General features: G+C 35.8%; 1 protein-coding gene across 1 annotated transcript; it reads left to right on the forward strand.

Moving 5' to 3' along the window:
- The first annotated feature begins 6,701 nt into the window (after positions 1–6,701).
- Positions 6,702–24,011, forward strand: LOC146165566 (kelch-like protein 12). Its single transcript, XM_083380967.1, has 15 exons — positions 6,702–6,879; positions 7,475–7,598; positions 8,907–9,057; positions 9,686–9,900; positions 10,416–10,562; positions 10,685–10,787; positions 11,126–11,232; positions 11,357–11,531; positions 12,220–12,293; positions 13,791–13,896; positions 15,499–15,646; positions 17,000–17,117; positions 22,301–22,435; positions 22,485–22,631; positions 23,829–24,011. The coding sequence occupies exons 1-15, from the start codon at positions 6,803–6,805 to the stop codon at positions 24,009–24,011; spliced, it is 2,010 nt and encodes a 669-aa protein (XP_083237093.1). The 5' UTR covers positions 6,702–6,802.
- Positions 24,012–24,366: the final 355 nt, after the last annotated feature.

A 24,366-nucleotide genomic window follows, 5' to 3' on the forward strand; every position in this document is an offset into this window, starting at 1 on the left:
CGATACAAGGTTAAACTCATGCAAATATGTCTAAGATGATTTAAATCAGGGGTTCTTAAACTTTTTTACTGCGAACCCCCAATTTATTGTGTTTTTTTTTGCTTTACGTTGACCACAGTAGACAAGAAAATTTCAGAGATGACGTCACAATACAAATAGACTTTAGGAATTTGCTGATTGCGTTCCAAAAACGTTTTAGTTTTGTTTAAACTCCTTTTCTTCGTAAAATTGATTACATCTTAAATGTACGCTAACATTTAAGTTAGGTTTTCATGGACCCCTGAAACTTGTTCATGGACCCCAATTTAAGAACCCCTGCCTTAAATCAACTGGAAATGAAACTGGTTTAAATTAATTCCAATTAAAAGTGAATAAACTAGAAACTTTACAAGCCGTTGAGGCATAGCTGCGTCACAAATCCACAATTTTCAGCTGTCTATAAACTATTAGGCTTTATAATATGCTATGCACACTTTCTTGCCTATTCAATTCATTCTACACTTACTATTATTTGTTGTCCGCGCTGTATTGCTTATTTAGGCAAGTCATTTTTGTTTTCTGTTATTTTTTTTCACTGTTCTTCTCGAATTATTTTGCAATATATTTTTGATTTCTTTCCACAATGGTGACTACTTATGACTTGAAGAGATGAATTCCAATGTATGACGTGCTACAATGTATAAGTTGGTAGTGGTTAATTAGTGAAGAATAATCATGGTGTTTATGTTTTTGCGCCCCAAGCCATTTTACAAGAGGGATTATGAAGAGCTGACTTTTTTGGTGTTTTTTCTTGTATGTTGACTATTTTCTTCCATGGTACTCTAATATCTAAAAGGTACGTTTTGAATTTGCATATCTCCATTATACTATTTGCATATTTAACTGAGTTATTCCACTGTCTTTACATTTTTCCACTGTAAAGAAACCTGTTTGCAATTGAAAAACATATAAAATTTGATTTTGTGCTCACAACAGATTTACTGTGACGAAAACCTAACTCTTTATATTTATTCCAGTCATTTTACTTTCTTTTCCCCTATAAAGTCTTCAAGTCCCCAAAACTCTTCTTTAATTTATTTGTTTTTGATATTATTGTGCTTCGTGCCTCTGTCAGAGTACATTCTACTTTAAATTCATTTTTTTTTACTTCATTAGAGTATACAGTGAATACTGGTGAAGTAAAATGCTTCCATACAAAACTTTTTGGTTTTAAAAATAATTTTTGTAAATGGCCGTATTTGTCTAATTCTAAATACGGTAATGAGGTGGCACTATATGTACTTTTTACGGGCCAAGCATAATAGGCTATGAAAGCCTGTGTCAATATTTCGTTTACTAAACTTGTGAAACTTATATTTCTCTGATTGCTTTTTTTCGCTTTTCTCTGTGTACGATGTATGCGATCACTATGAAACAACATGATTTAAAACAATCGTGAAACACTAAATTAAACAGTATTCCGCGTCACAAATAATATAGCCTGGTTTTAGGCCACCCTTTTTTTTTAAATGAGTTCCTATTCATTTGATGCTGTTGGTAAACCATAGGTTTTGGTTTTAATTTTAACACTGTTAGCACTATATAGAGACAAATTGTATTAAATGCTCGACAATCAGGCCTAAGTAGGAAATACTTATAAAGCACGATTGTGCGAAAGCTTGTCAAGATTTCAATACAATTTGTCTTTATACAGTGCCACCTGATAATCTTATTGAGAATTAGACAAATACGGCCATTTACAAAGATTCTTAACCAAAGTTTCCTTAACACGTTCAAAAAACAAACAGATTTTCATAATTAACTTTTATTTTAGTATTAAATTCCCCTGGTTAAATTACAAAGCAGAAAAATGTAGCGAGTAAACTTTTGCCATGGGGTTTAAGCACTGCCTATTTCGAACCCGTGCCTTTTTCTTATTGTCCATGACTTTTTCTTGTGGTACAGTATTTTTGTGTGCTTATATTTAAGTTTAAAATTGACGTATCGACATTAACTGCGTTATACGAGAAATTTTGTTTAATATATTGCCTTTCTGTGTTTTAACAGTTTCATTGTGTACGTCCAATTATTAACTTTATTTCTTGCGCCTACTTTTTGGAGGTGCAGGGTGTAAAAGGTAAACACCTGTGTGGTTGTCGGTCTTGATTCGTGACTAACTTTCCGTTTCCTTATTTTTTTCTGACGAAATATACTTTTGACATTCTGTCCTGGTTTGATTCGCTTGTTACTGTATTAGTTAAGTATTTAACATAAAACAAGTCTTACTGGTCTTTAAACGGTCTAATACTTATACATTAACTAATATGTCGAACAATCACGACCACAAAATTGATAAAAAAGAGTAATTTAGACTTCTCATCATTCAAAAGTGATGGTTTTTTATTCCGTAAAATTACGACTTGATTTAGATATTTCGGCTTTGCTTAAAATTAATTAGGTTTGTTTCGCCAGGAAAAGTAAAAGTAAATTAATGCTTTTAGTTTTCAGGTTTTAAATCCTTTAGGTTTATAGTTTTCACCTATTTTTCGAAGGGACAGGGCATGAAATTATAATGCCTGTATGATCGACGGTCTTTATTCATGACTAACTTGATGTTTCCTCTTTTTCCACGAAATATACTTACTACTTTCTGTCTTGCTAAGTCTCAATAAGCCGAAGGTATAACTGTATTACTAGCACGTGAATAGCTATAAATTAAGCCTTACTTAAGCATTTTGTAATTGTAAAATTAACGTATAAGAGCCATTTTAAAAGTTTTGTTTAAAAGTTATACCCGTTTTTAATACGTTGATAGAGAAAGTGAAAACTTCAGTTAGTTTGAAGCGTAATGGTTGGAGGTTGCAGTAAGAATATGCCCGTACAGAAGTATGATTGATTCATTGTAAACCTTTCGAATAAAGCTTTTTTGAAACGTTTTATACCATAATCTTATCGTATGTTGAACAGTGTACAACTGTACATCAAAGTGTTGCATGTCTGGCTGCATGCCAATTTGGAATACAAATCGGTTATTTTGCAAAATTACAAAAATCTCTGCGACACGCTTACTGAGATACATTGGCGCCCACCGGCACACAATTTGAGAATCACTAGTTTAACGAAGTGCTCTGCAACTTTTTTCCACTTGCGGCACACAACCAAAGTTAATTAAATCTAATTCGGCGGCACTCTTACGAAATATAATTCGATCGGCAATAGACAACATCAGCAAATATTTTAGGCAGTCAATCGAAAAAGGAGCGATTAATGATGTGAGATGCGAACAATTTTAAGTATTACTACATTCCTTTCGTTTCTGATTTGGGAGTTTGCTGACTTCCTGAAATTTCTGAAGCCGATCAAAGTTTTGTACCCCCTTGCAATAGCTGATTAGAGAACTGCGAGATTTTAATAGCATTGGAAAAACAAAACCTTTCATTGGCACTTTGCAGTCTACTTTTTTCCTAATTTATTTTCGAAACCACTGACAGGAATAAATATACAACCACAAAAACACCAATTATATGTTAACAATGATATTTTTATGGTTATTCTCTCTTTCCACTTTGGTGAAAATACAAGTATACCGCGACACATCGGTTGCGGAACACTGGTCTAACGTATGACTTTACTTATTACGACAATTCAATGAATTATCCCTCCCACTGATTATAATAAGAATTTGTTCAGTGTTACCGCAGCGGTCGAATTGGTTTAGAATAAATGCGAATGAACATTTTAACAGCGAGAAGCTATTTCAGGGCTGAAATGCAATGTGATTGAAAAAACAAAAAATCCAATTTTAATCTTAAAGTTACATTTGACAAATTACTCCTATGAGCGTAATATGGAAAGTGAGAAACAAGTGCATATCTGCATTGACTTAATTATATATTTTTTTTGACTTGGGATTGCCACTCAGTTTATAACAAAAATTCAAAGTCATTAAAAAAAATTTCAAAGAAAATTTGTACATAATAGAGGAGTGCCATATGGTCAACAATAACAAATATAGTTTAAAAAACATTGTTTTACCAGGCACTTTCTAAACACGTAATTTTTAGTTAAACATAAAATACATTGAAAGACTTTGTCGCAGCCCTGTAGGTATTAATATGCTGGTTTTAGCTTAATTATCATTTCGATCTCTGCAGTGCGTTTGTGTGAACCTAATTTCAACCACTGCGGTATAAACGTGCTTATGTGCGAATAAACTACCAAGTGAATCATTATAGTGCTGACATAACGTTTATACATCCTGAAACAGTTGGAGGGTTTGTTTTGACTTTAGGTTTGCATTTTGTAGAGTGAGTATATTGCCTTGATTGCAGTTGTTGAAGTAAGAATGTTAGCCTTTCAGGTCAAACTTATTTTGAGAACCATTGGTAGTAGGCTACCTAACTAAAAATTTGGGCGCTCGTCTAGAATCTTACCACAACGAACATTATTTGGGTTAGGGAGCCGGTTAGCGTTTGGTTTGGGTGAGTCCAGTAATAGTGTTAAAGTTAAACAATAATACTTGACCCTCCATCAACCAAACACTAACCAACACCCTAACCCACATATTGTGCATTGCTTAATAATTATTTCAACGTTGTGGTAGGATTGTAGACCAGCGCCCAAAATTTGTTCTACTTTTTTTCAAATCTACAGACTAATTGTAGCCGCACAAGACAGTTAAGTTGGCATAGCCAAAGTTTAAGGGTGTGAATAGCCAAATTCAATGATTTACTTCAGTGCACCACTTAAAGTAGGACACCAAACGGGTCTATTTAATTAAATTTCCACTGGTATCTCATTCAGAAGTGAAACAATTTTCTAGCATCCCGATGCAAACGTTACCTTCGAGGTTTATATTTTGAAAGCAGACTCGGCAAAACAATTGTTTTCAGTTTGGGTAATTCCCATTAGAAAAACGAAAGGCAGTTTTTATTTCAGCTACGTTCCAACAAAGAGATTTAAGTTAGTCTCTTTGGTTGCAATTATATTTTCGTTATTTTTTATTAGTAATCGGCGATTAGGTTAAAGCTAAAATGACTTTCAAGTATGTAGGAAGTTGCACCTTAGTCGGTACATCAAGTGCAGTTAGGTGTTTCATGAATAAATATGGTTACAGCGGCGCTCTTTCACTTATGTACGTAAAAAGTTATGCATAAAACAAAACAAAATAATACCGCATACCACAACGCATATTGTTTGGGTTAGGGTGCGGGTTAGCGTTTGGGTGTGGGTGGGTCAAGTAATATTATGTTTATTATTAATAATAACTTGACCCACCCTCACCCAAACGCTAACCCGCACCCTAACCCAAACAATATGTGTTTTGGTATGCGGTATTTGAAGAAAAATTTTTTTTATTAATTTTTACGTACAATAGTGAAAGAGCGCCGTTACAGCCCAGGTTGGAAAGTTTGGCCTGCGCGGGGGATTTATCCCCCGCGCAGTAGCACTTTCAGCCGCGGTCACAGCCGCGCATTTTATAGAAAATGTGTTCAGCCGCGCAAATCTGACTCGAGCAAACGCGCAAAACTTCAGCCGCGCAAACTTCTGTATGAAACTTAACAAGCAAAAAAAAATTGGCGGGCCGCATACTGAAGTTGCATAACATTTTTTAACGCTAGACTAGAAGACGTATATAATATAATGCATCATGTAGAATCACTTGCGAAACGCTAAAAACGCACAGTTCGGCGATTTGGTCACGCATCAGTGGACAACGGTCACGTGTTTAGTGACGTCAAATTAGGCAATTTCGAGTAATATTGCATATTAAATGCTATACTATCCAACTTTTTAAATATTTACCTGCGCACTGCGCCCGCACTCCAACCAAAAATTGCGCATTGATTCAAGTATTCTATGAACGCTGTAAGTTTAATATAAATTTGCAATTTACAACTTTCGGTAGCCTGATGGTTTATTTTCAGCCGCGCAAGTTCAAGTCGAAATTTTATTTTCAGCCGCGCATTTTTTCAGCTGCAAAACATCTCCCCCGCGCAATATCCAAAGTTTCCAATCTGGGTTACAGCTTTTGTGCAATTATTTTGAGCGAGTGTTTTGGTATTATTTGTACTAGGGACGAAACTTAGTTATTCGGCCCGTACAAACTCCACAATGGGCCTTATTTCCGTAGCATAATATTAAAGTAGGCTATACTTTTCTCACAGAAAAAAATGTTTCTGTAATTATCATAGTCTCAGAAAACACACCGATCCTATTGTTGAAAAGTAATATTTAGGCAAAAATAATGCATACTCATTATCAACATCAGTTAAATAATGATGCCTGAGAGCAAAACTTTATATTCCAAGTATTGGAACCCAACTCTTGGTAGGTTAAAATAAAAAATAGCATGATAAACGAAAATGACTATAAGTGTAGTTTCTGAAAATAAAAATAACAAGTTTACCATTGTCAAACTGGTTTTACCATGCACTATTGCACACCTACCTATAACCACATTTGTTAGTTAAGACAAAAGAGACACTTTCAACTGTTATTTTGCTATCTTTTTTAAATATTTATCTAAGATTGTATTATTTAATATATTGTATTGAGTTAAAGTGTGGTAGTTTGTTAAACCAATTTATTGTTTTTTACTAGAATTTTTCATTCACGGGTTATTTTTCATTCATGGGCTATTTTTCTTTGCCAAATTCTTTTTTTTAATCATGGTTGAAAGCCGTATTTGTGTTATTTAAACATAGAAGAACAGGTAGAACTGTTGAAAACTGTTTACTGTTGCCTTTTAGCACAAATTCTTGCCAATTCCTGTAATTTTCTTGTTCTTGTGACTACACTGTAGTGCTGCATTGTGTTTATCATGGGCACACCAGCTATTTCAACTGATAAACTCTCAAGACTGACCAACCAAGCAAAGATTATTGAACTCCTAAACACGTGGGTTGTTGGCTGATTTGCTAAATATGTTTAAGTGGAGTTCTGGTACCTTCGGTAACATTTAACCTACAAAGAGGGTTAATGTACTGGTTTTGCTTGCTTTTTAATTATTCATATTTATAAACTAGAATTATAAAAATAATTGAGGTACATTCACACACACATAGAATAGGCGCCGGACTTGGGGATGCAGAGCGTTGTTTGGCGCCCAGAGTTTTTTGCAGTTGTCAAAATGCCCTAAGAGTATTATCCAAAATGTGCAAAAAAATTCCGTGCTCACTTTGCTCGCTCCATCTGTATGTATGCCACGACTTATAATATGTAATGAAACACTGCGTAAAGTAAATTGACAATACCCTTCATTATTTTAACGTAGGACCAAGCACGCATTAGCTTTGAGTACAATTTATTCTGGCCAAATTTAAGAGACAAAGCGTAAGCCCTGGGATTTTGAAAGTTCAGCGCCTTTGTATGTTATATATCTGTGTATGCGTTTAGCGCAAATGTTTTTTATATTTATATAGCTATCATGTGCAATACCTAAGTGCTTTCTTTTGTAAGAATTTATGTACTACAACCGTTGTTTGTTTTTCAGTGATCGATTGGGTGACAAAGTGTTTTGTGATGCAACTATCAAAGCAGAAGAGAGTATTTATTCTGTACATACATTGGTTCTAGGAAGTGTGTCCGAATACTTCAAGAACCTATTTAATAGTCAGGTACATCTCTAAAGTTTTACTAGCCTACTCGATAGAGGTAACAAGAACAGTTTTGAAATAAACAGAAGGTTGTTGAAGTTCTGAATGTGAATTCTCCCTTAAAAGGTCACTATAGCTAAGATTTAGATTAGGCAGCAGAGTCAGAGTCCTATTGTGGACACAGGACTCATCTGAGTCAAATAATTTGGATAAAATGTAGGACTTAACTATATTTTTTGGCAGAAAGGGGACTTGGGTTGTTTTAAACCCTGGGGGTGGGCAACCTTTTCCTAGTCGTGGGCCAAAACCACCCTCAGAAAGGTCTCTGCCAGCCGTAATACAATTTAACTGACAATTAGGCATTGAGATACAATAAGTTGGTAAACATTTGAAATATTTTCGCATTAATTTTTAAATAAAATTGCGAAAACATATAAGAGACCTCAGCCATTTAGTAAAGGAGGTAGGGCTGGATTTGGACCGCAGTCCGTATTTGTTTTAAACTGACTCCTCCCAGGCTGTGAGAAGTACAAAAAGCTGTTTTACCGCAGCAATTGTAGCTGTAAGTCCTTTATCCTTATTGTTTAAAACAAGTTATTGAATCAGCTAGTAGTGCTGTGAAACGAAATGTATAATTAATAGGAGTTCTTCTAGCTGATCACTGTTAACTAACAATGAACTTAACAAATAATTAATTCTGTTTTTTGACAAAGATAAACTGTTTCTAAGATAATTTTATCCATCAGCTTTTTTATTTTAGCTGGTTCACAAGATTATAAACTTACCTAAGTAAAAACTAACCTCAGTTTCTTGACTTTAAACAAGCGCTTTTTGTTTGTTGCAAATATTCTTGTTTCTGCTTTTAATATTAACTCAATAGCTTTGTTGCCTACAAAAATTTTTTTCTTTAAAATATTTTTTAATGAGCTTTATTTTTATGCAACGCGAATCAGCATCTCTAAATTGTACCAAATTGTATTTTTTGAATCGAATTTCACGACAGCAATTTTTATTGCAATATAAAAAAATATTTGTTTAACTGTTTGCATGTACTTCTTATGTATAGTCAAGCTAAAGTTTGGAATTATACAATGCATACTGTATGTGTTCCCTTTTTTCTAAATAAATTGTTTTTTAACGAAAAACATATGATAAATAACTAGCTCTAGATCTGTGCACCAAGCAAAAGTGTTTTTATTACTTTAAGCTTTATACATATACTATCCTTGTGTCCTCAATCATTAAATGTAATTTAATATTCCTGCAATTTTTTTTTGTAAAGAGACAAACTCGGTTTTGCGATTTATGTTGCTCTTTTATTGTTTTCAGATGAAAGAAGGTTATACAAAGGAGGCAGTGACTGATATGCCGGCTGAAAGATTCGAATTGGTTCTTGAGTTTGTGTATTGCGGTGGCGTTGAAATATCCAACGATAATGTCCTGACCCTATTAGACGCTGCTGAATACACTCAAATACATGGTAAGACAGCCAACTAACCAAGCTAAAATGTTGTATGGAAATTGTTTATCTCCAAAATTAACAGATACGGTCACCAATGTATTACAAAATTCAATTTTCAGTTTGGGAAATGAATATAAAAACTTAGGAAATTTGTTGGTTTTTAAGGAACGCTGCACAATAAATCATAATACAATATCGAAAGTATGCCGATTTTCTTATGTTTTTTGGTTGTTGTTTGGTAGGCTCCAAATTACACCTTTTTTATTTACTGTTGATTAAGGATATATTATGTATATGTTTCATCACTTTTTCACCATTTTTTTAACAATTTCAGACGGAGTCAGTTTGTTGAGTAAGACTACATAAAACTACCGGAGTCTAACATACACTTGTGCAGTACCAAATCTGAAATGTTATATTGCCGCTAACTGTAAATTGTAAAGGTGGAATAGCATAAAATGAATATTTTCCAACCATGTATTTTGAGTGAATGAGTTGTATGACACCCTTATGAGAGAATTGCTAAAAATCCATCTTAATTTAGTAATGTTAGTGGGTGACAGGCTGTAGAGTCAGAGCCAGACTCGTAACTCAAATTGGAGATTTGACTGGGAGTTGTACCCTGTTTATTTTTTGTGAATTACAGGGCTCAAACTAGCTTGCAGCACTTTTCTTTTGGCAAGTGTGCAAGTGGAAAATTGCCTGAAGCTTCGTTCCTATGCCAAACGTTACAACTTGGATAAAGTTTTGGAGAAAACTTATGAAACAATTGGAGACAGCTTTGCTGAAGTTGTAAAACTAGATGATTTCATGCAACTTGGTGGTGCAGATATCAGTGAAATTGTTGAGAAATGTGTTAAAGTAAGTTTTCCCGTGCATTCTTGTAGCCAGACAAACCTGTGAATGTTGCACAGCCAGCATTGCATAAGATTTTATCATTGTATATACTTTTGTAACAAGAACTTATTATTATCTGTAGGCTAAGCACCGACTTTATGACCTTTTTTATTATCTCAATAACAGGCTATTCAATTTATTAGTTTTCTACTAAACAAAGTGTTATATTCTGTATTGAGACTGTTATTGACAGGCATGATACGTTTCAAAACAGTCCTTCTAGCTACTCCATTTGTTGTCAAAATTTGTTTTTGACATCCTATACAAGCCGCCTTTATACACTGAACAATAAACACATAGAATATATAAGGAAAAAACACACAGAACAATACGATAAAAATTTTGTACGAAGTAAAGAAATCCAACACCTAGAAAAGCTGTTTTGATTGTCAAATTCTATGTATTAATATATGCAAAAAGCAAAAAGAATTAGGTTAAATAAAAACACTCTAATTGAAATCTAAATTTATTTTTTCCAGTATCAATCAGAGGCAGTATTTACTGGTATAATTGCCTGGATAAACCATGATTCAATCGACCGGAATGATTTGTTTGTTGATCTTTTTAACCAACTCGATCTTACAATGATGTCAACTGAATTTCTCATGAAAAATGTCATTACTGAGGTGCGTTCAACATTTTTAGATGAAATGTCAAATTCAAAGTTGATATATTCTATTAAAGTTACATTTACATTCGTGTACAACATCTGTACATATTAGATTAAAATTACCAATTTACCATATAGGAACTTGTTCGTGAAAACACAGCTTGTACTAACTCTGTGGTGGCTTCACTTCCTCAATCTAAGCCTGCCAACCACTTGAAAGTACATCAGCATTCAACAAGAGGTTAGCTGTTATTTAATGACACACAAAAATGTCTTCTTGTTCGGGTAGATAATATATTATATATTTGTGTGCAAACACATAATGCAATAGTTTCTGTGTAAGCCATGTTTGGGGTCACCAAACTACAGCTCTGAAACAAAATGGAAAATTCTCCGAGGAAAATATTTTGCAAAAACATAAAAAAGGCAAAACTTTCACCCTGTTCATTTAATTTCTAAATCACCATAGTAAAAGTGTGTATGCAGTTTTATTTTATTTGAAAAGTGCATAAAATCTTAAACCACAAAACGATATGTATGATTTTTTTTTATATTATTATTTTTGGCGTTTTTTTTTAGTTTGGGCCCATTTGTTGATTTTCGGAACCGACAAAGGAAACTTCTTCGACAATGGAATGGAACTCCATAAGATTGACGCAATCACACGAAATACTACTCCGTTTCCTGTAAGATATTTTTTATTTGAAAAAATACTTCTTAAACATTGTAGGCAGTCGTAGCCTAACTAGCATAGCATGCTTTAAATTTATTTAACAGATAAAACTTCCTGCCTAATAACTTCTCTCTTAGTGTCCAAACCGCGGAGGTGAAAAGTCAGCCTTGGTTTTGATGGGCTCAAAGCTTTTTCGCATCGGTGGGGATGATAAGACCTGTGAAATATTTGACCAAGACAAGTGTTCAAATTGGAAATACATTTATGATATGCCTGGATGTGGCTCCTTTGCGGCGGCCACAGCATTAGACGGTGAGTTATCAGTGGATTTCCGATATTATCGAGATATTTGGAGCGTATAGTAATAGTTGGACGTATTAGGAATATAAATCCGGTGTGAGCTGTTCCTACCTCTATGCATTTTTTCATTTTCTATATGACATTTATCATGTATTGTTATTAAAATATCATACAGCTAATTTAATGACTAAAAATTAGGAACTAAAATAAAGGCTCAAAACAGATTGTCATTTTTGAAGAGTTTTACCTCTTCGTGTACAGATGCAAAATTCTCATTACGAACTATACTTTTAAGGGGCTGTTTTAGTTTTAAATAGCAGTTAAAGTAGTCCACATGACAAAAATTGTTAAGAAGCTCACATGCAAATTTAACACTTACATCATTAGATTAACAATCATGTAGCCTACACCGAAAGCCATCGCAGACTATCCGAATCTGCCGATCAATGATGCAAGCAAGACAGGCTAGAAAAACAACTATCCTGCAGTGAGCTTCGAACTCACGACCTCGGTTATACCGGGACCGTCGCTCTACCAACTGAGCTATGCAGGCTCAGAAGGGAGCGAGTCGAGAAACAGCCATATGCCAATGCTTGCTTCATTCTGTTAGAAGGGCTAGATCACAGTTGTTGAACACATATTGTGTGCGTATATTTCGTTGAACAACCAGGTACCCATATATTAAAGTAATCTTTTATAGGATGTGTATATGTTTCTGGTGGAATTATTCCGAAGAGTGATTATTCGTCCCCCAAGCGATCCAGAAACACTCAGGTGCATAGTATAACTTATTGGCGGTATGTTAATATTTTACTTCACAAAAATGTCCACACTTTTTACGATAAAATAAATTAATCAGCTCCAAATTTAACCCCAAATATTTGCGGAAGAAAAAGTGCTGTCAAGCAAAAAAATTTCACACACATAGCAAAATAACCACATAAAAAATAAAATTTAATTAATATTAAAAAAAATGAAATTGCTGGACAGGTGGCTCTAAGTTTTGTTACTCAATACGTTTTTCCGATTTAACTGAGCTTTTAGGTCAGGGATGTCCAACCTGCGGCCCGCCTGATATTTACGTGCGGCCCACCACTTATTGTCACGCCTTTATTAAAAACAATTGTCTCGACTATCATTAAAACGTGTAGAACGCGCAGTATTTGATGTAGGCCTAATCTTATGTTTTTAAAGACTATAATCGAGTCTAATGTCGCATTTCAACATCCATCGAACACTTTGTGCTCACACCATTGCTAAGCAAGATCTTCGTTTTTCTAAATGTGTATTTTTCCGGACCGTTTTAAGGAAATATGTAAGCCCAAACATGTAAAAACTCAAATTTTCGCGCTTCGCCATAATAAAAATAATAAATAAGGTCGAGATTACTTGCATATTTGCGCACGAGTTCACTCTCGAAGAGCGGGTGTTTTAAAGTTAAGTTGTTTTATGACGTTACGATATGACTGAACTTATGACGTCACCCCTTTAATTTGAGAGGTTTTGCGGCCCATCGGAATTTTTGAAGTGGCAACGCGGCCCATTCTGCTAAAAGGTTGGACATCCCTGTCTTGGGTGATAAGTTTTCTCACCGATTAGAACACTTTTAAAAATCGCGGCTTTTTAAAAAACGTTTTAGAGGTTTCGGTTCTTGTCTGGCTGTTATATGATTGGTGTGATTTCTTGGTTTAAACAACCAGTCCTGGTATCCGTTTTTATTCATCCAACATGTTTAATTTCGTTAGCTTCGTCAGTATTGCCAGTGCAAAATTTTGAAGTTCGGTGTAGCAGAGTGTTTACAACCGAGCGTTTGTGCTAAAGATGGTGATCCTATCTGAAATTTCATATCAATGTGATGCTTTTCTGAATACCATGATTGTGGGTGTATTTTTGGTTCATTTTTAATGTAATTTTAGTTCGAATTCTAGTTGTAATTTGTAATAAATCGGTAATTCTAGTTCCAATCTAATTTAAAAAAAATTGAATGCTCTTATTTGTTTTTATCTAATTCAATTAAACTAAAATAAAACTAGTTGTTTAATTCTGCTACTGTTATTGGCGAAAGACATTCAGATTTGTTTGAATTATGCCTTCCGCTGATTTTAAATATCCGTTTATACAGTATAAAACATGGGTCTGTTACTACCTTTATATACTGTTTAAAAATTATTTCGATTTTTTTTTTAATTAATTTCATATAAAAGTATGCGGCAATCCTCTTACATTCCCTGGGAACTTTTGACCAGTAATAACAACATTTCCTTACATTAGGAAGCGGTGGCGACTTGCTTAAAGTACGATGTTGACAACGAAACGTGGTCACAAATCGCCAACATGGCTACCCCAAGATCCCGACACGCAATGATTGCGTTTGAAGGTAAGTAAAAATGTGCTTTGTTTTTCACACCAAGTAAGGCAGCTTGAGCAGCTTGGTTCTGAATTTTTAATTTGTAAAATATTATGTAAACGCAATGGAATGTCCGTTACTTGACATTTTGTTTCATATCTTATTTTTGGGACGAAATTCATCGCGATTTAATCTATTATCAAATGACGTCATTGCTACAAAGGCGTCTGAGCTGCCAAGGCTCAGAGGGGAGCAAGCAAGAAACAACCATAACACCGTTGCCTGCATCGAATACAAAAACCACACAAGTCACCGCTGCCTGCTGAATCTCAACATTGTTTTTTGATTAATATTTTCCAGGCAAACTTTATTGCTTCGGTGGCTTAAAAGGTGAAAAAACTTATGATGACATCATTAGTAGCTGCGAAAAGTACACAAAGAACGCTTGGCGTCCCATCGCGAATATGAACGAGAAAAGATATGGATTGGCGGTAGCTGAGGTCAATGGATTTATTTTCGCAATCGGTGGAGGTATTCAATGAAACATTCACACATATGTGTGTTAATAGCTGAGATCTAGCCCTTCGAAGCTGCTTTATGACCAACGACTACGGCTTGCGTATAATTAGTACACCGAAAGCCATCGCAGACTCACCGAATCTGTTGATCTATGATGCAAGCAGAGCAGACTAGAAAAACAACTAGCCTGCAGTGAGGTTCGAACTCACGACCTCGGTCAATCCTGAACCGTCGCTCTACCAACTGAGCTATGCAGGCTCAGAAGGGAAGAGTCGAGAAACAACCATACGCCAATGCTTGCTCAATCTCTTAGTACAAGCAACCTCATTGAAGGGGATCCACAGTACCATATCATTAATTCGGTGGAGGTATTTATTAAAATTTGTTTTTACTTATTTTCCAATATCCAGAAAAATAGTTATTACCTGTCAAACTAAATTAAAAATTAGCCACCAAGAAAGGGGCTCGCTTATTGCATAATTGTTACATAAAGCCCAAGAGAAGGTTTTTTAACCAGGTGTCGGTGTTGCAAACATGTCCCAGCCAAGTAATTTGTGGGAATAACCTTAATCCAAAGTTAAGTTATTTTCTTTAATTAACAAATCAAGTCCTTACTATCCCAAGTCAATTCCAAGTCAAGTCATTGGCATTAAAACAATTGTTAGCCTATTAGAATTTTTGAATAAGTTTTATTTGAAGAAATGTTTTGGATAGCATACACCACAAATATATCATTTTTTTATATCTACGAATGCACGTAAGTTAAGTTAGTCATTAAAACACTGGCAAAATCCTGGGGGTACAAATCCCTAAAGAAAGGGACAGGCGGTTAATTGTTGGAGCAGAATCCCAGGTAATATGTTGTTTAGCGTCATCTGATCATCATCAAAGTCAGTCATTTTATATGATTGTGAAAGAAAATACAGGGCGAAATAGAAACTGGAGATGCCTTTTGGCGAAATATATTTCTCCCGCATTAACTGATGTTGATACAACTACGCATCGAAACGATTTATCAAGATAATGTCTATTTGACCGGCGATTATTTACGTTGGCTAGCCGGGCTAAGTCGTAGTTCAAGTTGCTGTACTATTTGTTTTTAATACATTGTAGGTTGTGCCACAGTTGAACGTTACGATCCTGTAACAAACAGATGGTTGAGGAGACAACCGATGAAATGTAGCCGAACCGATCATGCAGCTTGCACCTTGAACGGAAAGATCTACGTTTTTGGAGGGCGCCCTGACAAAATCGTGTCACGGTTCGGGTGACAAGCATTTTCGGCCTAAAAGCTTCGGTTTTTAGTCATGTCTCTAAAGTTAAATGTTGTATTAGCCTATCGAATGTATACAACTTGCTTTAGGCGATAAACAAGAAAATCCTGGAAAAAAAGTGACCTAAGAGTTGCGGCGCCAAATTCTTTCTTATTCGTGCTTAAAAGATATAGGCTATATTAGATTGAATTTGTGTAAAAACAATAACCAGTTTGTTTTTGTGAAAAAAAAAATTGCACCAATTTTTTCGGTTTTCTATAATATGATTCTTCGGTCGACATAGTCGCCAAGTCGCCAGAACTCGGCCATACTCTTGGAAAGTAACTGAAATATTTCGTTACTTGTGTATAACTGTCCACAAGAGTGATCCGAAAGACTGGGGCAAACGGAAGTCAGTCGGCCTCCCAGGGATTATTGTGCAAGCAAAGCAAGACTAGTGAAAGCTAACCTGTGGTGGGATTCGAACTCACGACCTTGGCAAAATTAGCCCTGTCGCTCTGCTGACTGTGTTATACAGTACAGTGTTAAAGCTCGTCGATCGTGAACTAGAAATGTCCGGTAGTAACAGATCGAAGTCGATACCCGAGGTCAAAGTGTCCGATACTAGGGCGGTATCGGTGCCGATCCGATACCTAATTAATTTGTTTATTACAGCCATGTAATATTATTAAATCTACAAACTTAGGTGGTCTTTTTCTAAGAATAAAAATATGCAACAGATATTCTATTAAATTGGTAAAAACTATGATTGTAAAAACTTTCAAACGTTTTTTATGTAAATTAAAAACTAGTTTGAACTAAACTTGGTGCTTGTAAGTAGATTGACATTTTGCTTCAATTCTTAAAATAAGAAAAGAAAAAAAAACCTAAATCATTTGCAAAAATCCTTTGCAACAAAAGTACATTTCCGTGGCAAATTATATAGTTAACATTATGTCGGCATAGATTAGAAATCTTATTTTGTTAAAGCGAAAATTGCCTAAATGGTAGTCTACGTAGCCTACTGCAATTGAAAAAGCGCAAAAGCAATGTTCGGCCTAATCATTATCGATTTTACTTTTTTTACTATACTATCAATTTGAGTATATGTCATTTTATATCTGGCAGCGAAACTTTTGGCTTAAAATAAATACAATCGGATTGGAAAATATCCATTATTCGGACATTTCTACAACCAACAACAGCATCGTTGCCTTTTGTACCCTGTTCGTAAAACTAGCCTGTGGGGTGGTTCAAACTCACTTAGAAGGTGGAGTAAGCGAAGCATAAATTACAGCTTAATAAAATTAAGCCGCAACTTTTTTATTTGCAATAACAAAAATAGGAATATATCGCTATAGGAATATTTCCAGCAGCGACAACTACAACAACTCTGCCGAAGTTTACGACCCAGATCAAGATACTTGGTCCACTTGCTTTGAAATGAACATTAACCTGACGAAAACCTTTATGTTTGCTGTTTAATAAGGTATACTATAATTTCATTTTAAATGTATTAACGCTTTATAGTTGACACCTAAATAATGATATATTTCAGCCACATATCGCCCCACGTTTTTCATTTTATTTGCCCTCAGTTTTTTTTCTTTCCTTTTTTTAATTTCTATATTCAACTTCAGGTATTGCCGTACATATCTTTTAAAATATTGTTGAATTAACGAGGCCCGAACTCACGCGCGTTGGAATACGCGACCAATACTTGATCAGTTATAATATCAAAGAACTTGGATAGATCTTGTGGTAACTCGCGACCATTGATTAAACAAATACATAAGATCAATGAGATTTTAACTTACGCCCGTTGGAATATGCGACCACTTATTTGCCAAGCTGGGTGAAATTCAATATCACACCTGTAAAAACACGTGAGCAATGCTTTAGAAACTAAGTTATTAAACAGCTTAAGTGGGAGTCGAACTCAAGCTCGTTGGAATAAGCGACCCATGCTCTACCGATTGAGCTATAATTAATTGATCCCAAAACGCGAGTCATGTGTACTTCTATGTCAGGTTTCAGGTGGGTCTGTGAAGACAATAACTTTATCTACGAAGCTTCCACTTCCACCAGAAGATTGCACAAGATTGCCCAATGCAATCTACAAATTCAAGATTTTCCCCAATTTCAGACTGGGGATAGTGATTATCATAAAGATAAGAATAAGACTTCTTGAAAAAAAAATGAATTTGTAATTGTAGAAACTAATGCTGTAATGCCGTTCTTTCAGTCACGCCAAATTTTCACATTTACTGTCCTAAAAAAAACTGTTGTTTCAACTTTTGCAATACGTTTTTTATTCATTAAATTTTCTTCGTTAGTTTCTTCCTTCGTGTTATATGTTTTAACATCATGTAAAAAACACTGCTATCACTGCGCTTGTCTTAGTTTTAACACCGGCCTCATCTGCCCCGCTTAAATTGTTTTCAGAAATCTTTATCTTTTATGAGGAATCCCGGAATGTTAAAAGCTTTGGAGACGCAGTGTGATACCTAACAGCGATTTAACGAAGATGGTAGGACCATGAGGATAATTAAAATTTAAAGAAATAATAATTTATTTTATATTGATTTACATTTGATTTCCTTTGGTCTAGGCCAGGGGCCAGATGCAACCCACGGTGCCAATTTTCACCGCATATGTTTTAACGTTTTCAACTTTCAACGCATATTTTTTTCACGGTGTCAATTTTGAGAGCATCTTTGCCTAATGAGGATGAGGTACAGTTTAAATGAATAGATGCATATCCAAATAAAGTTTCAATAAAACGTTAGACGGTTCTTGGTATATGGTTACTTATATTTTTTTGTTTAACGATAACCAAGTTAAAATGTCATTTTTTAATTTGTATAGAGCAGTGGTTCTCAACTTTATTGTACCCGTGGCCCCTTTTTGACGCTTTCAACTAGTCGCGGACCACTTAGATTTTTCTGGTGTAATATCTGCGTTTAATTCGTAAGTATTCAGTATATCTGTGTAGTGCACCTTATGTTGACCAAAGTAACAGACAACACCAAATTATCTTTTGACAAGTTTATTTTAATGTGATTTCTGCTGTTGCATCTCTGAAGCAAGTCTTGAAATGCGAGGTTGTGTTATTTTGTTACTGTTAGACGTATGTCAACCTTGCAAACGATAGCATCAACCAAAATCCAGTATATCGGAACTGTTGTAATGCTGACTTTCATTTTACAATATATTTATGTTACATCACAATGGAAATGTTACGTCACACTCAATGCGATTTACAACTCGGTAGAACGTGATTTTATCACTTACCAAATTGTGACTAAGCGTGTAACCCAGCGTTGGTTAATTTAATAAAGGTATATTTAGAGTTTTTGCGGACCCCCGGTTAAACACCCCTGGTGTAGAGTATGATCTTGATCGTTTTTTCTTAAAACAGATTGCTTTCATTTTGTTTTAGATTGTTTGTACTTTCACTTTTTTAACGTTTTTACTTTAACAGGGACATGTTTTTATACTGTTAGCAGCTCGTTATCTTACACCAACATGTACATTTCCATTGCTTAACTAATAAAAAAACATAACTTCGTTTCAAAAATTGCAAGCCCAAATTTATTCCTGACGATTGATTTATGTCGCAGTTATAACTATAAGCCTGTACATGTTTTGACGTTGTGTTTTTAAAAAAATCATTTTTTTCTATAAATTTTCGGCGATTCGCCGTTTTAATGTCCGTTATACGGTTTGCAAAATTAAAAAAACATCAATTTTGAAATAAAACACAGTTCTAAATAAGACAAATATATCAGATATTACGTCTAAATCGGAGTAAGGCCTAAAATGGTCGGAATAACATATAACTGGCCAGAAATAGGCCTAAACAGCGTTTTATCAAACGTTTTCACCAACCAACTACCCTAATATTTTCATCTTCAACCTGTAGTATCGCAAGCAATAATTAATGTATAACTTTACATGTAATGGAATATTTGTTGTATTGCGTAATTTCTGATGTGTTGCTGTTTTCGCTTTGGCGCTGTATGCCACTTTGAATGCGCCGTTTAGTGATATTTCACGTCCGCTAAGCTAAAAGCCGGCCTAGTTCCCTTTGTCTCGAGCTTTTTCCGTCATCAAAGATTTACCAGTCACATGAAACGACATGAGTAACCGCCAGGTCAAACATCCGCACCTTTTGAGAAGTAGGCCGCTGTATAATATTATATTTCCGTGTCGCAATTTTTTCATGCAAATTCTCAACTTGTATAAGCGAGAGCGTTACATGAATATACCCCAGTTGGTGTCAGTCAATAAACAGAACGGTTGTGGCTCGCTGCTTTGCTTGCTGGCTTTCATGCTGGCTTGTTTAAAACCAGCCAACAAAATCTGTGTGGACTTGTAATCAGACTCAGATAATACCATTGAAGAAGTAGGGAAGATTCTTCGGGCAAAAAAAAAGACTTTAATGATTCCCATAATCAACCCACTTCGCTTTAAACCCAATTCCTAAGCTCACCTATTAACCCGTGACAATATGCTTAAATGTTGACACAAAAATGACCAATTTTATAAAGGTGTTCCGTAATCGTCCAACACCCTCCCCCTAAAGTTTTAGGCGTTATTTTGTCCATTTATTATAGATTGTTCTGTTTAAAATATTGTTGCTTTGTAGGTCCTATTTTATGTTCACGGACAGACCACCGGCTAAAGCCAATTAAACTGAAAACTAAAAAAAAATCATTTTTTTATTACATCCTGTACCTTTAAAATACCTTATTTAGGTATTGGTCAAGCTTCAACTTGCAGGGTCGCAATTGCTTTTGGGGTGACTGGTGAGTCAAGACCAACCCCAATATAAAATTAACTAGAACAAATTGCGAATATCCACGTATGCCTAAAAATCTTGAGAAGATTTGTAAATATAAACGTTGGTTGTTAAATCTTGCACTTAGAAGTTTGATACGCAGTGTGGTAAACAGTAAATTTATGTTCAGTCACACAGGAGAAAATGGTCGGAAAATCAGTTTGTTATTCCAACCCAAACCTTTTTAATTCAAAGATGTTCTAAATTAAAATTGTTTTACGTGTGTAGCAGTTTGTTTTTTTGGAACGATGACCCCATAAACTCTGGCCGCCTGTGAACAGCTTGCCGGTTGGATCGCTCATGCTGTCATTTTAATTTCCCGCCGCGTGTTGTAAAATTCGTTCGTCGAATGGCCGATTTCCTAAGTCGTGTTATGTGTCATGTTTTCTAACGAATTAGTAACTACTAACATCTGGCCGATGTAGGCTATATAAGAAATGTGGTAAATCGTTAATTTAGCAGTCCCTACTGTTCACTTCTTGAGTCTAGATCGCGTACGTCAGAGGTTCCCAACGTGGGCGGTACCGCCCCCTTGTGGGCGTTGGCGAGTTACAAGGGGGCGTTTTAGGTCTTTTCTCAATTGGGGGGCGCTGAACGCACATAAGGGGGCGTTACATGATAGTACTTATGGAAAAAATTTATAAAAAGTTCACATAAAAATAGTAACAAACAGGACTGTAGGCAACTTTTTACCTTAAATGGCAACTTCCGTACTGCGAACTTGTTTCCCGACCACTGTTACGTAATAATTGGCTTTTTTATGTAAAGTCGTTGGTTGTTGTTTGCGTTTTACCGTTTTATACGCGGCACGATGTTTGTATATTTAAAGCAGGGGTCGCCAACCTACGGCCCGCCGCGAAATGATCTTTCTACGTCCGGTTAGTTTACGTTTTAATGGCATCTTTCGACTAGATCAGCACTTCTTTAGCGTTGCGCCGTTAAAGGCTGCCAAGTGAGTCGCGGACAAACGGAAAACGTATATCAAAATATTAGGCATATATTTTTTAACATTTTTTGATGTTATTTTTCGGCTATGTATTAACAAACTAGCAGGAAATTTAAAAGAAATGCCAGTATACCCCGAAAAACTCGCGATTGCTTCGCTTGCCAGGTGCGCCCGGACTTTAAAATATTAACAAACACTGAACTACACTATCTAATTAAGGTTACCGCATTTCCTCAAAGTACCTTTATTACACTTTTCATTAGTAGTATGGATGAAAAAAAAATCCGAGGCCCTCCAGATTCACAGTTGTTCTAACACAATTATTAGTTAACATTTTGTGCGGCCCGCAGAGACATTTCTGAGTTTGGTTATATGTTCGGTTACCTATACATGCCTTATAGTTTTTTTAATAAGCACCAATGTCCTAATTTTGTTCAATTTATACACATGCTCATGTAAATTCCCATAGTGAATGTATGTTAGACAATCTAAAATATGACTGACAGCTTATCGAAACGAAGGTGAAGACAATATTATGTTAGCAACGATTAATATAATACTTTACCAGGTAATAAGGGCATGAATTCGAACGTTTCTATCAAGCTTCGTCAAACGCAATTGGGCTTTAGTTCTCTTTCTAAACTTGTTTCTCCTTTCTCTAAAAACAAATTTTTAGAAAGCAATGATGTTCCAATGCCGTCGGTTCCAGTTGTTCCACCGATTGCAGTTCCAATCTCGTCTAACGTTCTGTTTCTCAACCTGCAGCTTCTCTTTTAGCTGGGCCGCAGATGGGCATCAACGACCAACCACGTCCAACTTTCGAAGCCGCTTCTACCTTGTTTTGCAGTTCGGCAAAACCTTTGGTCTTTTCAGACTGCTGTAGATGCGTCCAGCAACGAATTTTCAACTGCAGAAGCGACGCCTCGTCAACAACGCGAGTTTATTCGATCTGCTACATTCGACACATCTATGACGTCATGCAATTCTACGTCAATTTCTATTCTAAAGGTGCTCGAAACCTATCTTTTACACCTATGCTTTTCTATAATCTTATCAGACAGGATTTCTTGCCGACCATATGATGTTGCTGAGTTTTGCGATGCTTGAAAACGTCCGCCCGACTTATCTGCTTGCAAGCGAACTATGCGCACCTATTGCGATGAAAGCCGAATTTCCTACGACGTTTACACCTGATGATAACCTAGTAGGCTTTCATAACTTTACTTTACCTTATCTATCTACGTCTTCTTACCATCCTAACCTCTGACTATCCTAATCTTCGTTTCCCCTTATTCTCAGCCTTTGGCTAGTTTTATGATACACGTTTAGTTAACGTTCTTGGGAATTTTTAGCGCCTATGGCTTAAAGTTATCGCTAACGCAGGGATGGGCCTTACACCAATCAAATTGTTTTATACCTATAGGCTTGTACGTAGGATGGCAGCTATAGTTTATTCGTAATTCTTGTGCGCGCTGTGCATTGTCAAATATTAAACATGCCTTGTTTATATTTTACGCAACACGCCTGTTTTTCTCTCTAAGCCGCCGCCATTGTAAGTGTGTTCTCGCTGAATTATGCGCACGTTTTAATGTTGTCATATCGGTCGATCAATGCAGATTTAAAACCACCTTCGAACTAAAACTAAATTTACGGCACAGCTGTTCAGTCATTTGCAAAATTACGTCTCTTTTTGTTAAGTTAAATGTGAAACTTTACTTAAGAGAATATTCTTCTCTCGTAAACTATTCTCTAAGCCTATAAACAGATAATTTATCTCTCACACTTACAGAAGTTGCGCCTTCCAAAGTGCCATTTCCGTTTGCAGCTAACCTGCAGTCTGGTCCTATATGGTTTACGGTGTTTGATCAGAGATATCACACCTAAAATAACCTGACCGTTTTGTTTGTATTCCGGGCAAAGTTCCCGATGTTTTCAAGGCCACGTGATGCCTTTTTTACCTTACTGACGGCTGAGATACCCGTCGCATGTCCGTTTGAGTTACAAGATTACATAGTGTAGCTTTTTAGTTTAACCTTTACGCCAAGGTTAAAATGTCTGTTATTTAGGGAATACTTTAAAAATGGACAAGGCGTTAATTTTGTTTTCGAGTTTCAGGGATTAGCACCTTTTACTTCCTTGATTTCGATATTCTAGAACGATAGATTCTAGGCATTTGACTGACGGTTTTTGTCTTTTCACATAAAATTACGGTTTTGTACGGCTCTTTTTCTGCATTGTAGGCTGTGCATTTCTTGTATTCGCATGTTGTTAAACGCCGGTGTAAGTATTTTTACACAGATCGTTCAGCTACAACGAACCAGCTCGATAACGGAGGAATTATCAAATACATAAGGAGCAGTTCAGCCTCAGCTCTTTAACTACCAACGCGCTTTGTACGAAGCAAGCTTTTCATGACAACAGTATTCTATTTACGGTCGCCTCCGCTCCTGACTTGTGCTACAAAGAGCCGATCGACAAGGAGGACTTTCTTACCCAATGGACAATGTTTGACATGCTGGAGGAAGAAGAGCAACATGAAGTTTCTCCGGATTTTTGCCTTAAAGGCAGGGAGAGTGAATTGTAGAGGTTTGGACTTTGGAACTACGACCCAGCAGCTCTGTTATTTCGGTGAACAGCTTGTCTGGTTGGATCGCCCATTCATTCTGGCCGGTTGTGACATCGTCACACCAGCCTGTGTGAATTCATCAAATTGACAGCATATTGCCTGATCGTGTTTCGTCGAATCTCCGAATTTCCTGCGTCGTCGAATCGCACTGTTATGAAATATAATTAACGCTGTCTGGTATAAAGTATAAAGGGATTTCATTTTATACCAAAAAGAACAGTCTTGCATACTGTTCATTGTGGAGTCCAGATCGCGTACGTTACGGAGGTAATTATTGTACGTATATCGTAAGTACCTGTAAGTACTGTTTATC

Source organism: Ascidiella aspersa, chromosome 2 (genome assembly GCF_963924565.1).
Source record: "Ascidiella aspersa chromosome 2, kaAscAspe10.2, whole genome shotgun sequence".
NCBI classification, from domain to species: Eukaryota; Metazoa; Chordata; class Ascidiacea; order Phlebobranchia; family Ascidiidae; genus Ascidiella; species Ascidiella aspersa.